General features: G+C 36.1%; 1 protein-coding gene across 7 annotated transcripts in view; it reads left to right on the forward strand.

The window, feature by feature from the left end:
• The window catches only part of GGNBP2 (gametogenetin binding protein 2), a 31,301-nt gene that overhangs the window by 12,748 nt on the left and 3,161 nt on the right, over positions 1-15,392 (forward strand). For 3 of the 7 annotated variants that reach the window (XM_067714360.1, XM_067714356.1, XM_067714357.1), the window contains 6 exons: positions 3,926-4,051; positions 4,141-4,254; positions 10,170-10,379; positions 11,414-11,588; positions 12,732-12,926; positions 14,902-15,049. In XM_067714360.1, the coding sequence (XP_067570461.1) occupies positions 3,926-4,051; positions 4,141-4,254; positions 10,170-10,379; positions 11,414-11,588; positions 12,732-12,926; positions 14,902-15,049 (968 nt within the window). The remainder of the gene's footprint in view (positions 1-3,925; positions 4,052-4,140; positions 4,255-10,169; positions 10,380-11,413; positions 11,589-12,731; positions 12,927-14,901; positions 15,050-15,392) is intronic. The other 4 variants (XM_067714359.1, XM_067714358.1, XM_067714361.1 and 1 more) reach the window with 4 other exon arrangements.

The raw sequence follows: 15,392 nt of genomic DNA on the forward strand, positions 1-15,392 counted from the left end.
GGGGGTTTCTAAGAAGTAACTTTTGTTTGGGGAGAGAATGAGATGATGTAAAACTATACTTCTGAATTAATTTTAAAAATTAGTTTATTTTGGATATCTCATTAGTAGTGTTGACACCATTGTTAAATTGACATTTTCTGCTCTGGTAAAAAGACCTAGATGACCAGGTGGTGGTGTGTTAATAGTTAATAATCCTTTTTTTTTTCTATACTCAGGAACAAAAAAGTTTTTAAACTTTTATTATGAAAACTGTCAAACACATAGAAAAGTAGAGAGACTATACAAGGACCCTCTTACCCCCAAATACCTTCACCTAGACTCAGTAGTTATCAAGATTTGCCACATTTATTTCATTTGTTCACCTTTTCCTTTGCTGAAGTTTTTTTTTTTTTTTTTTTCCTCGGTACGGGGGCCTCTCACTGCCGTGGCCTCTCCCATTGCAGAGCACAGGCTCCGGACACACAGGCTCAGTGGCCGTGGCTCACGGGCCCAGCCGCTCCGTGGCATGTGGGATCTTCCCAGACCAGGGCACGAACCCGTGTCCCCTGCATCAGCAGGCGGACTCTCAACCACTGTGCCACCAGGCAAGCCCTGCTGAAGTATTTTAAAGCAAGTTCCAGGCATCATGTTATTTTACTACTACATATTTCCACATTCATCTCTGAATGCAGTGATATTTTCTTTCATGACAGTGCCATTGTAACACCTAACAAAACTTTTAACTATAATAATCTAATACCCAGTTCATATTCAGATTTCCCCAACTCTCTCTAAAAGTGTCTTCTTACACTGATTTGTTAGAATCAAGATCTAAACAAGAACCACACTTTATATGATTTCTAAGTGTGAGAGCTCTGAACCCAGTAAAGCTCTACACAACCTAAAGTGCTTATCTAAGGATAATTATTTCATATACCTGATTTACCAATGTCTTTAAAGAATTCCTGACTTTCTGAATGCAGAATCCATTCTAATTTTCTCATTAGACAGTAACCTTTTCTGAATAACCTGTTGACTAAAGCCACAGAGTAGTATGATATAATACAAAGGCTGCCTTCTGTGTTTTTGTTATGAATATTCTTCATTGAGCTGAAAAGCAACAGCTACCCCAACATCTTAAACATCTGTGCTCATTGCCACCTTCCTTCAAAGACCAGTTCTTCCACTCTTGCTCCAGATTCCACCTCTTCTCTTTTTCTCTCTGACTTTGCTTCATCAGTTATCTACTTTTATTAAATTGACATACAGCTATGTTTTCCTATATTTCAGCTTAAAAACAAAAAACAGTCCTCCACAGACTTCACATCCTGCTTCAGCTCTAGCCCCACCACATGGGAAGACAAATGTTTTGCAAGGTTGTTTGCTGAGTTATGCAGTCAGTGTGAGTGGAGTTAGTTAAGCAACACCTCCTAAGGTAGCTTCAGTTATTCCCACAAGCCATGTAGATAGCAGGCCAGAGAGTTTAGTCTGCTTAGCCAAGACTTCTCCTCCACTTTGGATGGTCACTGCCATTCTTTGCTACTATGACTTTTCTTTTTATATTTTCCCTGTGTTGTTCCCTCCTTTCTCTCTCTAGATTTTCTTCAGGGGAAAGTGTAATACAGTTAATTACCTTTTAGCCTAATCAGTAGTAACAATCTAGTTCAGTTTTCTTGAGAGTATTCTCACATTCATGCAAGTAAACCCAAGTTATTGTCTGTCTGGGAGTAAGTGCGAGGTCTGAAAGAAAGGTCTAGGCCAGAGTTGTAGGCCTGTAGCTGGTGAATGATATACAGTTGACTCTTTTTTTAAAAAAATTAATTTATTTATTTGGCTGCGTCAGGTCTTGGTTGCGGCGCGTGGGATCTTCGTTGGGGCATGTGGGATCTTCGTTGCAGCACGCAGGCTTCAGAGCGCCTGGGCTCAGTAGTTGTGGTGTGTGGGCTTAGTTGCCTTGCAGCATGTGGGAATCTTAGTTCTCCGACCAGGGATCGAACCTGCATCCCCTGCATTGGAAAGCAGATTCTTAACCACTGGACTACCAGGGAAGTTCCTACAGTTGACTGGAACAGTGCAGGGGTTAGGAGCACCGACCCTCCACGCAATGGAAAATTTGTGTAACTTCTAGTTGGCCCTTTGTATACATGGTTCCTTCGTATCCTCAGATTCCACGAACTGCAAATTGTGTAGTACTGTGGTATTTACTACTGAAAAAAATCCGTGCATAAGTGGACCTGCGCAATTCAGTCTCATGTTGTTCAACTGTATAAGATCACCTAGAGGAAGAGTAGAGTAGTAGAAAAGAATGCTGAGGAATTCAGTTTAATGGTAGAAAGAATAAGCCTAAAGAAACTCGAGAAAGAATCGCCAGAGAGGTAGGAGGAAGCCAAGGGAAAAGAGTGTGGGGCAGCGGGGGGCGGGTGGTGGTTGGTAAGCTGTGTTGAAGGTTGCTGAGTTATCAGTTACCCAAAAGTGTCTGTTGGATATAGCAACACTGAGATAATTGGTGATCTTGATGAGCAGATCTGTGGTTGAATGGAAACAATCTAGATCAGCATGGGTAGAAAAGTGCATGCAGTGCAAGGTTGTAATGGGTTAAACTGTGAGTGGAAGGTGTGGGAGTAGAACAAGGAAGTGAAAAGACTTCCTTTTTTAGAGAGCTTGATCTTGAAAGGAAGGAGTGATATAAAGACATTTGGTCTGGAGAGATTATGGATAAAATCTTGATTTGAGCTGTAGAAATTTTTTTCAAGCTTTTTTTAGAATAATGCTTTCACATTCTGATGGTATAATAATCATTCCCCAGCTCTGATTTCATGAACCTTTTCCTCAATAATGAGAACTTGAGTTTGAGAGTTACTCAGTTTTAGATTGTGGATCACTCAGGCATAGAAAATTGCAAATTTGGGAGATGAGAATAGAAGGATATAAGATGCAGGGCAGAGCAAGAATTGAGGTTTTTGTTTCAAAAATAAGGAACATTGATCCTTGGCCTGAGCCCTTGTGAGATGGGAGTGGGGAGCTGAATTGTACGTATGACCTTATAGGGTGGGCAGGGGGTTGAGAAATACTTATTTAGGTATATAGAGTAGGTTAAGTAAAGATTCAGAAGTTCTTCCATCTCAAGCATCCCAGGTAATGAATTTCTAGGACTGTAGTGAGACCCTGCAGAAGAACAGGCAGGAGCCAGTTGTTCAGAATCATGAAAAATCAAGAAGACTATCATTGAATGGAATATAGAAACATATTTCTCTTGGAATGCACATCTGCAGCCAAGCAAAATGCATGACCAGTGCCACATTGCAACCTGTGGGGGAGGGAGAGTCTGGGAAGTTTTTAGGAAGTTTTCAAAAAATTATTTGTATAGTACTTACTACTAATTTAGGCTGTGTAAAGTGTTCATCTTAGTATGCTATCTTTATTTTAGTAAAAATAAAAATTTATTTACTATAATTAGATTAATCTGTGACTTTCCCAGTTACTTGTAAATGTGAAGGTAGATAAGAATTTTGTTGCCATGGGCTAGCTATAAAATCACATTAAGTAGATCAACACTTTTTAGTATTTTCAATTTGTGGAAGATTGATCCATGTTTATAGGTGAAAATATTTTATTTTTTTTCAGCCCTTTTGAGTTTAAAACATTCCAAGTAGATTTGCTCATAAAATGCTTAGTATTTTAACCAGTTACTATCTTGATAAGTGTAAATGTTGTTAAATTATATCAGGTAAACTTAATAGTTGAGCAGAAGTTTTTGTATAAAGATATGAGCACCTGTCTAAGTAACATTTTAATATGGTTAAATATGTAATTATATACAAATTTGCAAACTTATCGTACTAATATCTTAATGTATTAAAGAGTTCATGATTTTAATTTAGACTATAGAAATTATTCCTTCAGATTATCTCAGTGTCACTAAGCTTTGTACTGTACTGTACTACAGTGAAGGGAGCAGTAGCAGTTTCAGTTCAGAGAAGTTAAGTACATATAAGAGAAGTAGTGAAGACCACAGGAAGGACAGCAAGTGTAGGATCATTTTCCATTATGGACCTTTCCAGGGAACAGCCAGGTAAAATCAAGCAATCCTTTACTCACCTTTTTTAAATGTTTTACCCTTGTATATTCCTTCTTCTCACTAAGATTTGATTCTTTCTGCAGAGGTTGTTGGATGGACGTATGGGAACTAATGTCCCAAGAATGCAGGGATGAAGTAGTTTTAATTGACTCTAGTTGTCTTTTGGAAACACTAGAAACGTATCTGCGAAAACACAGGTAAGTCCAAAGATCATCATGGTGTAGTTGGAAGGCGCCTTAGCTGTCAGTCTTCCAGACTGACCTGTCACTGACCTTCTTCATATAATAGTACTCCAGCCTTCCCGTTAATACCTGACATGAGGCGGAGTTTAATGTTAGGGTAGGCAGTTCCTTTATAGGATGACTCTCAGTGTTGGCTGACTTGTGTTAGGCCAGCATTTCCATTTTTTGTAATTTCTACCTGTTGGTTCCAGGCCAGCCTTTCAAGAAACGCACAATAACTGTAAATCAAGTAAAGTGTACTTAATCACTGTGGAAATTCTAGTACTCCTTGTTTTTATGATAGAAGCATTTCATGATGTCATTTTTCAAAATTAAAGTTAAAATAGCAGCTTTTACTTAGTAGTATTTTGAATTAATTTTCTTTAATCGTGAAGACCTAAAAATAGAGTTGGAATTCATGTGCTTCCTGTACTATAAAAGTAACTTCAGATTTTTCTTTTTAGAATACTACTTTACAAAGGAATTTTCTAAGTGTCATTAACATTTGGAAATTCATAGGGAGGGAGAGTGCAGTAGGAAAGGAAACTGGTAAGGGAGCCATCTAGAGATGGCGTTCTTGGGGGGGAGTTGTACTGTTTTCATATAAATTTGTCACATGTTGGGTTTGTAGTTGTGTGTTCTTTGACTTTGGGAGAGATATACACAATTACTTTGGGGATACTTCTAGAAAACATGTAAATAATAAAAACTGGCATTATCAACACTGATGTTTTTATGGCAATGAGCTAATGACTTTACCTGCATACTAAGTTTATTAAGTGTTTTTTTTTTTTAGAATTACAAACGTTCTTGTTTTTTGCCTTAGTTGATTATACCCAAGAGAGTAGAGAATATGTCAATTATTTGGAGTTTGGGAGGGGGATTTTTAACCGTAAAACATAAATGTATAGGTCTGTTATAGATGCCTTTCTCTTTCAATATGAATTGATCCTTGTATTCAATATGAATTGGTCCCCAAAAGATAGCTTTTTCGGGTGATAAATTACTAGTTACTATAGCTAATGTTTTGGAATTTCCTATATTGGTTTTAGATATTTCCTGTGTTTAAGGGGCAGTAATTTATAAGAAAGGTGGAGTCCATTTTATAAATATGTTAAGGATGAGGGGAGAAGTACAATTAAGAGAGCAATTAAGGGAGATTGCATTGAATCTGGGTTCTACTGATTATAACTTTGTACAAGTTCCTTTTCTGTGCCTCAGTGTTTTTCTTTTTTAAGACAAAAATAATGATAGAAATGGTCTTAATAGGATTTATTATAAGATTAAATTTGTCGTGAGGATTGATGATACATAATAAGACTTACTTAGGACAGTATCTGGCACACAGTAAGCGCATCAGTGAACCTTTGCATGCCAGATTTGCAAGTCCTTGTTAATCTTGTGTATCTAGTTGTTTTAGGTACAGGTTGAGTTTTTGAGGTACAGTCAGTTGAAAATGATTTCTAAACGTCTGAATAATGGACCTTCTTGGCACTTCTACTTTATTTAGGGGACTTTTCTGAGCACTTTATAATAAAGATTTTATAACACTATTTAGCCAGTTAAATTTTATGATAGTACATTATTAGAAATGAGGTGTTAGGAAACTGAAACCTCTGAATTAAGAAAATGTTTTTTGTTTTTTTTTTTGTGGTACGCGGGCCTCTCACTGTTGTGGCCTCTCCCGCTGCGGAGCACAGGCTCCGGACGCGCAGGCTCAGCGGCCATGGCTCTCGGGCCTAGACGCTCCGCGGCATGTGGGATCTTCCCAGACCGGGGCACGAACCCGTGTCCCCTGCATTGGCAGGCAGACTCTCAACCACTGCGCCACTAGGGAAGCCCAAGAAAATGTTTTTTAAATTTGTGTGCAAGGTTACTTTTGAAAACAGGAAAAATCACTTTCATTCTTGTGGCTTACATATAAATTTTTGAATTGCTGTTTACTTATGTTACTTATGATTACGTACAAACATATTAGACTGAGGATTTAAAGCAGTAAGATATGGGGAAAATATTTCAAGTTTCATTATTGGTACTGTATGACATTTAACCATTTATTTACTCAAAAATCTAAACTTACATTATAGCTTGAAAACGCGGAAGTATTTTTATTTCTGTGTCCGTGACCATTTCTCCCACCAAGGGGAAGATTTTTTTTAATTGTGATAAAAAAACATAACTTATACTTGCCCTCTTAACAGTTTTTAAGTGTTCAGTACAGTATTGTTAACTATTTGCTCATTGTTGTACAGTGGATCTCTAGAATTTTTTCATGTAGCATGACTGAAGCTATACCACATCCATTGAACAATAACTCCTCATTTACCCCTCCCCTCACCCACTGCAAGCCACCATTCTGTTTTTTTGTTACTTTCAGTTTAGTTACTTTATATAACTCATGTGAGTGGAATCACGCAGTATTTGTCTTTTTGTGTCTGACTTATTTCACTTAGCATAATGTCCATAAGGTTCATCCTCGTTGTAACAGATGACAGAATTTTCTTCTTTTTGAGGATGAATAATGTTCCATTGTATGTATACACCACATTCACCTGTCAGTGGACATTTAGGTTGTTCCCACATCTTGGCTATTGTGAACAATGCTGCAGCGAACATGAGTGTGTGCAAAAAGCTCTTCGAAATCCTGTTTTTAATTCTTTTGTATGTATTCCCAGAACTAGGATTGCTCGATTATATGATAGCTCTGTGTTTAATTTTTTGAAGAAATGCTATACTATTGGATTGGCCAAAAGGTTCATTCTGGTTTTTCTGTACAATGTCACGGAAAAACCCAAACGAACTTTTTGGCCAACCCAATATAATATTTGCCATGCTGGCAGCACCATTTTACAATCCCATCAACAGTGTGCAAGGGTTCCAGTTTCTCCAGATCCTTGCCAACACTTGCTATTTTCTAATTTTTTGATAGTGGCCATACAGTGGGTTTGAGGTGATATTGTGTGATTTTGATTTGCATTTCCCTGATGATTAGTGATATTGAGCATTTTGTCATATGCTTATTAGTTATTTGTATATCTTCTTTGGAGAAATGTCTATTCATGTCCTTTGTCCATTTTTTAATCAGGTTCTTTTTTTGTTTGTTTTGTTATTGAGTTGTAAGAGTTCTTTATTTATTCTGGATGTTAACCCCTTATCCAGTATATGGTTTGTAAATATTTTCTCCATTCCATAGGTTGTCCTTCACTCTATTCATTGTTTCCTTTGCTACACAGAAGTTTTTAAGTTTGATATAGTCTCATTTGTCTATTTTTTCTTTTGTTCCCTGTGCTTTTGATGCCATATCCAAGAAATCATCATCTATTCCATTATTATGTTTTCTTCTAGGGCTTTTATAGTTTCAGGTCTTAATGTTTAGGTCTTTAACCCATTTTGGGTTAATTTTTGTATATTTCTGTGTCTATTTTTTAAGCATTAGTGAAACATAATGATTTAACTTTACTTGTCAACATTATTGCCTCTGTTCACAAAATGGGCTTAGAGCTTCTGTTTTAACATATATTCATTTCATTTCACGTCCATCCTTAAAGAAGCCTTCTGCAATTCCCATAACTAGAATTCAACTTTCCTGTGTGCATGCATGCACACACACCCACACACGCATGCACGCACACAGTGGACTACTACTCAGTCATAGAAAAGAATGAAATAATGCCATTTGCAGCAACATGGATGGACCTAGAGATTATCATACTAAGTGAAGTAAATCAGAAAGACAAATACCATATGATATCACTTGTATGTGGAATCTAAAATATGATACAGTGAAACATTTACAGAACAGAAACAGGCTCACAGACGTAGAAAACAGAAACAGGCTCACAGACGTAGACAAATTTATGGTTACCGAAGGGTGAAGGGAATAGAGGAGGGATAAATTAGGAGTTTGGGATTAGCAGATACAAACTACTATATATAAAATAGATAAACAAGGTCTTACTGTCTAGCACAGGGAACAATATTCAATATTCTGTAATAAACCATAATGGAAAAGAATATATATATTTATATATCTGAATCACTTTGCTGTACACCAGAAGCTAACACAACATTGTAAGTCAACTGTACTTCAATTAAAAAAAAAAAAAGTCCATTATATATCTGGTGTGTATAGGGGGGCGGGGTAGAGTAGAGGGACCATGAAGGGAGAGGTGAATCTTGGAAAATAAGGCTGGAAATAGTAGATTGGGTAAGAGAAGTCATTGAAGGCCTTAATGGGTTTGAACTTTATTCATAAACAGTGGGGAGTTTTTTAAGCTGAGATTGAGGCAGTGAGATTTGTTTAAAAAAATTATTTTGGTATGAGAGATGCATTAGAGCTAGTAAGAGTGGAAGCAGGGAAACCTGTTAAGCATTTTTAAAAACTGTCTAGGCAATTGAAAAGAATTGACCTTCAAGGGAATTTTAGAAAGAATTGATACCAATTGGCTCCACCCCTAAAAGCAGGACCTAAGGAGGAGTTGGAATTAACTGAGGTTTCATCCTGGGTGACTGTGTGAAATTGCTTTACAATGGTGTGTTAGTTTCTGCTTTATAACAAAGTTAATCAGCTATATGTATACATATATCCCCATATTGAATGGTGATTTCTTAACACAGATGGAAGGGAACATAAGAAGGGAACCGTGTTGCCCTTGGGTTTGGACAACAAATTTAATGTGTTGCCTTTTGGACATCTGTGTTGCTGCCCATTTTTTCTATATGGGTCTGGTCCTCAGGCAAGGACAGAGACTTGAGCAGAGCTGTAGAGTCGAGAGTCAGACATGTTGACTGAAGCTATGGGAATAGATAAGCTCATGTGGGTAGATGAATCTAAATCAAAGAGAGCAAAATTTCCTCATTCCACCACAGCTGATCTTCTCAGAGTTATGAATATTGTGAGCCTGCCTTTTTCGCCAGACCGAATTCTTCCTTATTTCAGGAATTCAAAAATAAAGAAACCAGGCTTTATTCTTTTTTCTTTCTGATTGAATTATATGTATATGATACGTTACTGTTGATTTTATTTGCATTTCTTTGATTACTATTGATGCTCTTTATAGTGGAATATATTGCCCACCACCTTAAGTTACTTCTCTGTAAATTGCTCGGTCGTAGTCATAATTCTATTATTTGTGAGTTATTTTCAATTGTTTATAAAGTTGTATTTAAAAAAAAATGGTTTCTAAAAGAAAACTTTTCTACATCCTTCTACATTCACATGCTCTTCTGTACTTTTACCACATTTTGTACAGTCAAGTTTAAACCACATTTCTACATATATGTTGTCTATATTATGACTGAGTGTTGAGAAACATGCATTTTCTTTTGGAGGAAAGAATTTGACATTTTGGAAATTACCTGTAAAGTAAAAATTACATGTACCACTTTCCCATTCTTCTTGCCCTTCCCACCCCACATACTTAGCTGGTGATGTATTAAAATGTAAAAATTTGAATCAAGGTGTACTGGCTGAAGATACCAACTATCTTCAGGGGCTGAAAGGAGAGGGATCCTAGAGTCACTGGTTGGTAGCCTCTGTTGTTTTATTTTCTGACCTGCACAAATAGCTCTTGAAGTGAAGATACGCTAGTCCTTGGCAACTAATATTTTCTGGCCATGTATTTTATGCACTAACAGGTATTTATCTGCCTCATTCTTTTAGGCCCATGTGTTTCTCTAGTTTAAAAAGCATTTGCAAATGGAGATCTAGCTATACCCATGTAATTCCTAAATGTGTATTTACCTTATATGTGTATGTTTTCCATGTGTGTATGGAGGCTTTTTTTAATGCTCTATATGGGAGGGGAGTGTCCTTGTCTAGTACACTGTTATATACCTCATGAAATAATTACACAGCCAGTTCTTAATTTTGAGGTTTTTCTTTTCAACAGGTTTTGCACTGATTGCAAAAATAAAGTCCTCCGAGCATACAATATCCTTATTGGTGAACTTGATTGCAGCAAAGAGAAGGGCTACTGTGCTGCACTTTATGAAGGCTTGCGGTGCTGTCCACATGAGCGACACATACATGTTTGCTGTGAGACAGACTTCATTGCACATCTTTTGGGTCGTGCTGAGCCAGAGTTCGCAGGAGGGTATGAGTATGTAATTTGCTAGAATGGGCTATCTAGCGCTTTGCTTCATTTTATCCTTCTGCCTCAGTACATATGATACATGTATAAATTAAAGTGTGCCTGTAAAGATTTTGCTTTCTTTGAAATATGCATTTAGTTGACTGAGTAAAAACAGGGAGAAAATGTCGATCAGTTGTCTTCTCCTTGTTGCTTGAAGTAGGCAGGCTTTTTTTGGCTTTCATTATTATAGCTTATCATTTTCACTTGAAAATGATTAGAAGGGATTTTTTCCCCCTCCATCCATGCGTTTCCATGTTTAAATTTTGTTTATAATGATGGTTTTTGCATAGGAAGTGAGATCTTTGCAGCAGGGGGTTAAGAAATACTTCATTGAATGTAATTCATGAACTGTGTATATTATTACTAAATTATATAGGAAGCTAAAATTTTATCTCTGGCTTTGTTGTAAAAAGAAAATCAAAAAAGTTATTCACAATAAATTGAACCCACCTCCCCTTGTGTTTTGTGTATCAACTCTCATTTGAGTGCCTACTTTCTGCTAGGCATTCAGAATACAAACAATCCTTTTATCACTGAAGTTCATGAACACTTCTACTGAAGACTGGCCTAGAGGGCTTTTGCCCATGATTGAATCACTTTGGTGGTATTGTCTTTCTCCTCAAAAAAAAAGAACAGAAACCAAACAGGCATTTGCGGTAATTGGAAGGTGAACTGTCATGCCTACTTGAGCTGGACACTTAACATATGATGACTTCTCTGTGCTCCGGAAAACATCTCTTTAGGGCCAGTTCCTGAATTACCTTATGTTTAGCAATATTAAGGCTGAGTTCTACCTGCATGTGTATTTCTCATTGGTTTTATACATGTGTGCTCGTGTATTTATATATACATTGAGTTTGAATGTATAACTGTCTTGTTATTAGTTTGTTACTAGGCATGCAGACTGTGTTTAAAACCTGAACTTGCACAGGTGTTATCCATCTTTTACTGTTTCAGCTTAAGGGTATTAGGAAATATGTGTGATTTATTCTCCTTTATAGGAGAAGAGAAAGGCATGCTAAGACAATAGATATAGCTCAAGAAGAAGTTCTGACCTGCTTGGGAATTCATCTTTATGAAAGACTGCATCGAATCTGGCAAAAACTACGGGCAGAAGAGCAGACGTGGCAGATGCTTTTCTATCTTGGTGTTGATGCTTTACGCAAGAGTTTTGAGGTAAGAACAGTGGACTGCTTCAGTGTCCAGATTGCTTAGTTAAGTTAGTGGACTGAATCTTAATCACCACTCTTACCTTGCCTTAGCTGTGATCTACTGGTCATGGCTTTTGGGGGGTTAGGAGAGGAGTTTGCTGGGGAACTGAAATTTAGAAGTTGTTTATGGATTTTTTTTCTTTGTTTTTTAATCCTGTTCCTCTGCCAGCCTTGATTTTTAGACATTCTGAAAGTAGAAAACTGAAATTGATGATTATTTAATGAGAAGCTGCTATGAAACATAACTGTTGACAAGTTAAAAGCAACCCAAAAATAAGCATCAAAATTAGAAACATTTAATGAGTCCCAGTTTGCCTGCTTCTTTCCGATCATATGGAGTAAATGGTGTCTGAATGCCATGAGAGCTACTTTTTAGAAGCACACTGAAGGCTCTTTATAATGCTGGTATTGGGTTTCATGTTTGTCATTTGGTAACATTATTTTCAGTTATACTCTGTAGAACATAAAGTTTTGGCTAGTGAATATTTTGTTATATTCTAGGGCATGGTTGTAACTCTTTAACTGGTCACCAGTCCTTTTTGAAAATGGTACGAAAGCTATAAACCCTTTTTCAAAAGCCCATCCATGAACTTTAAACACTGTTCTGGGGAGTCTGAGGAGGTTTGTGCTAGTTTTTGCTGAACAGATTTCTTATTCCTTTTCTCTTTGAATGTTTGTGTCTTCAGAAACTAGATCATTTAATCAGGTTAGTTTTCTCATTGTATGAAGAAATAGATGAATATTTACTTTGCTGTGTTAAAATTCTGAAATTTGAAACTAGAATATTTGTGGTTTGAAATTGGAGTATGTGTAAGTCTACCTTTCCGGTAGGAATTAGTTGTATATTCATTTACTGAGTAGATTTTAAGACTGTCATCATTTAAGGTATTAAAATTTAAAATTCTTTGTGGGGACTGCCTGACAAGACACAGCAAAGTAAATATTCATCCATTTCTTCATACAATGAGAAAACTAACCTGACAAAATTGCAGCATGAAATACCAGTTTCTATGTGTGTGATATCATTTAAAATTAACAAGTGAGAATTTCCATGGAAAATAAAGGGAAGTTTGGGCCAGTATTCAGTCTCAGCTTTGTTTTATAATAGATGACCGTGGAAAAAGTACAGGGTATCAGTCGATTGGAACAACTTTGTGAAGAATTTTCAGAGGAGGAACGAGTAAGAGAACTCAAGCAAGAAAAGAAACGCCAAAAACGGAAGAATAGACGAAAAAATAAATGTGTATGTGATATTCCTACTCCCTTACAAACAGCAGATGAAAAGGAAGTAAGCCAAGAGAAGGTAGTATTTTTTGATATTGACTCATAAATATATAGCTTATTTCTAGATTTCAGCACTTTTACTGTGCTTTCCCAGAATGTGGCTCCTTTGGCTTCTTTATTGGCTTTTTTTCTTACTCTAATCTGTATAAACCAAAATCTTTAATGTCGTTTGTTTGTTTTCTAGAGACAATGTTGGCTAGTTAACTTATTACATGACCTTAGTATTCTGCTAGATCATAGTCCAAATGTGAAAAGTTAACTCCATGCATGACCTAGAGCAGTTCTCAACTTTCAGTCTCAGGACGCCTTTGCATTTTTCTGTTTTGTTTTTGTTTTTTTGGGCGTGCCACGCAGCATGCGGGATCCTAATTCCCCTACCAGGGATCGAACCCCTGCCCCCTGCATTGGAAGTGTGGAGTCCCAACCACTGGACCGCCAGGGAATTCCCTTCTTTGCATTGTTAAAAATTGGGGAGCCCAGTGAGCTTTTGTTTATGTGGGTTATACTTATCAGCATTTAGTGTATTAGAAATTAAAATGGACAAATTTAAAGCTATTTATTATTCTTTTAAAAATAATAAGCCCACTATATGTTAAAATGAACATTTTTTTAAAAATAACTAGAAAAAATTGAGAAGGGTGGCATTAATTTATATTTTTGTAAATCTCTTTAATATTTGGCTTAAAAGGAATCGGGTAAATTCTCACTCAGTCTGTTAGCATATGTTGCTTGGTTATAGCATGTGAAGAAAGTCTGATTTCACCCAGATATATATAGTAGGAAAAGGGAGGAGTATTTTAATGTAAACCTTTTCAGATAGTTGTGGATATTCTTCTTTGGCATTATAACTTGACAGGTGGTAGTTTCTTAAAGATTAGTTGCAATGTGGAACCTGACACCTTATCAGTGACCTTTTCATACTTTTAAATTAAAACCCATTGGTCTGTCTTGGCACTTTGAATAGATTTTATTTATGCATGATTCTGTAGCATCATGCATTGGTCATTTGAAAGATAATGGTTCACTGAGTTATGCAGATCTTTCCAGATATTGACATTCATTATATAATATCATATAATCATCTTAAAACCACTACTCATCTGATCAGAAAGGTCTTTTAAGTATTGGGAAGCTTCAAGCTCATTGTGCTTGTGTATGCAAGTTTTCAAAATTCTGATTGTAGTTTGAAAGTTTGAATTTTATCATTGACTGTCCATTTTTTTCCTTGAAGAGATAGGCTGATTTCATTCATTTTTGAGAAAATGTCTTTTAAATATCCAAGTCTGAATAACCATAATTTGTCTCTTATTCTTTCTTTCAAGTGAAATTGATGTTCCAGGAAAAAGCAGCTAGTTTAGCTTGCAACATAAACAGTTGCACAAGTACTTTTACTTGAAACAACTATTATACATTGGTATGCATCAAAAGTGCTTTAAGCATTCTTCCCATTTATCACAGAGTAATAAAAAGACCTCTACGCCATGAGTTCATATTTAATAAAATTCACATTTTTACTGCTTCATCAAAGACATTCATAAGTGAAATATCGTTTTATCTATTTATTTCCTGATGAGAGTGCTTGACAAGTGAAGAATACGGTGACTGTTAGTACATACTTGGTTGCCTCTGCCTTGGTTTGTGCTAAAGAAACTTTTCCCACCATTGCTTTTATATTATCAGTGTAAGTGTCAAGACAATGAAAAAGGCAAATCACATCTCAGTGTTATGATGAAAATGGTTTTGACCTAGGAAATGGTTTTGACCTGGAGTTAGCAGACTGCACTTTGAGAATAGCTCTCCTAGACTTCCCTGATACCATTAAGTCTTTAACTTACTTTTGTTGGTTCTTGGTCTTGAAATGAATTAGTGATTTTTCATGAGAATAATTTTTTTCAATTTTTAACCTTGTAACTCCTATCTTAGGTTAAGAAAATTAAAATATAGCCATTATGGAGGTAAAGCTTTTTACTATCTCTTAATATTGATCCTTAAAGGAAACAGATTTCATAGAAAACAGCTGCAAAGCCTGTGGCAGCACTGAAGATGGTAATAGTTGTGTAGAAGTAATTGTTACCAATGAAAATACATCATGTACCTGTCCTAGCAGTGGCAATCTTTTGGGGTCTCCTAAAATAAAGAAAGGTAAGTAAATAGTTTTAAAAAATTAACTCCTTATTTTTTTTTTTTTTAAATATAAGAGCTTTTAGAGATCCTGTAACCTAGAACTTAGGAACTGCTTTACAGCCCTAAGAATATCATAAAATTTAGTCAGACACTTAGTATTTCCTTTTTCTTTATGGTGTTTGATTTGTTAAATAATAACAAAATCAAAAATTGTAAAGCTCCAATCATATTTTCATTATTTAATGCACTTTTTACTTTCAGTAAGCCATCAATTTTGAAATTTTTCTGTGGTCCCCAGTTGGTTCATTCTTTGTCTTAATATATTTATTGGCATGTTAATTGTAACTCTCACTTGATTTAT

The sequence above is a fragment of the Pseudorca crassidens genome, chromosome 19, assembly GCF_039906515.1.
Source record: "Pseudorca crassidens isolate mPseCra1 chromosome 19, mPseCra1.hap1, whole genome shotgun sequence".
Taxonomy (NCBI): domain Eukaryota; kingdom Metazoa; phylum Chordata; class Mammalia; order Artiodactyla; family Delphinidae; genus Pseudorca; species Pseudorca crassidens.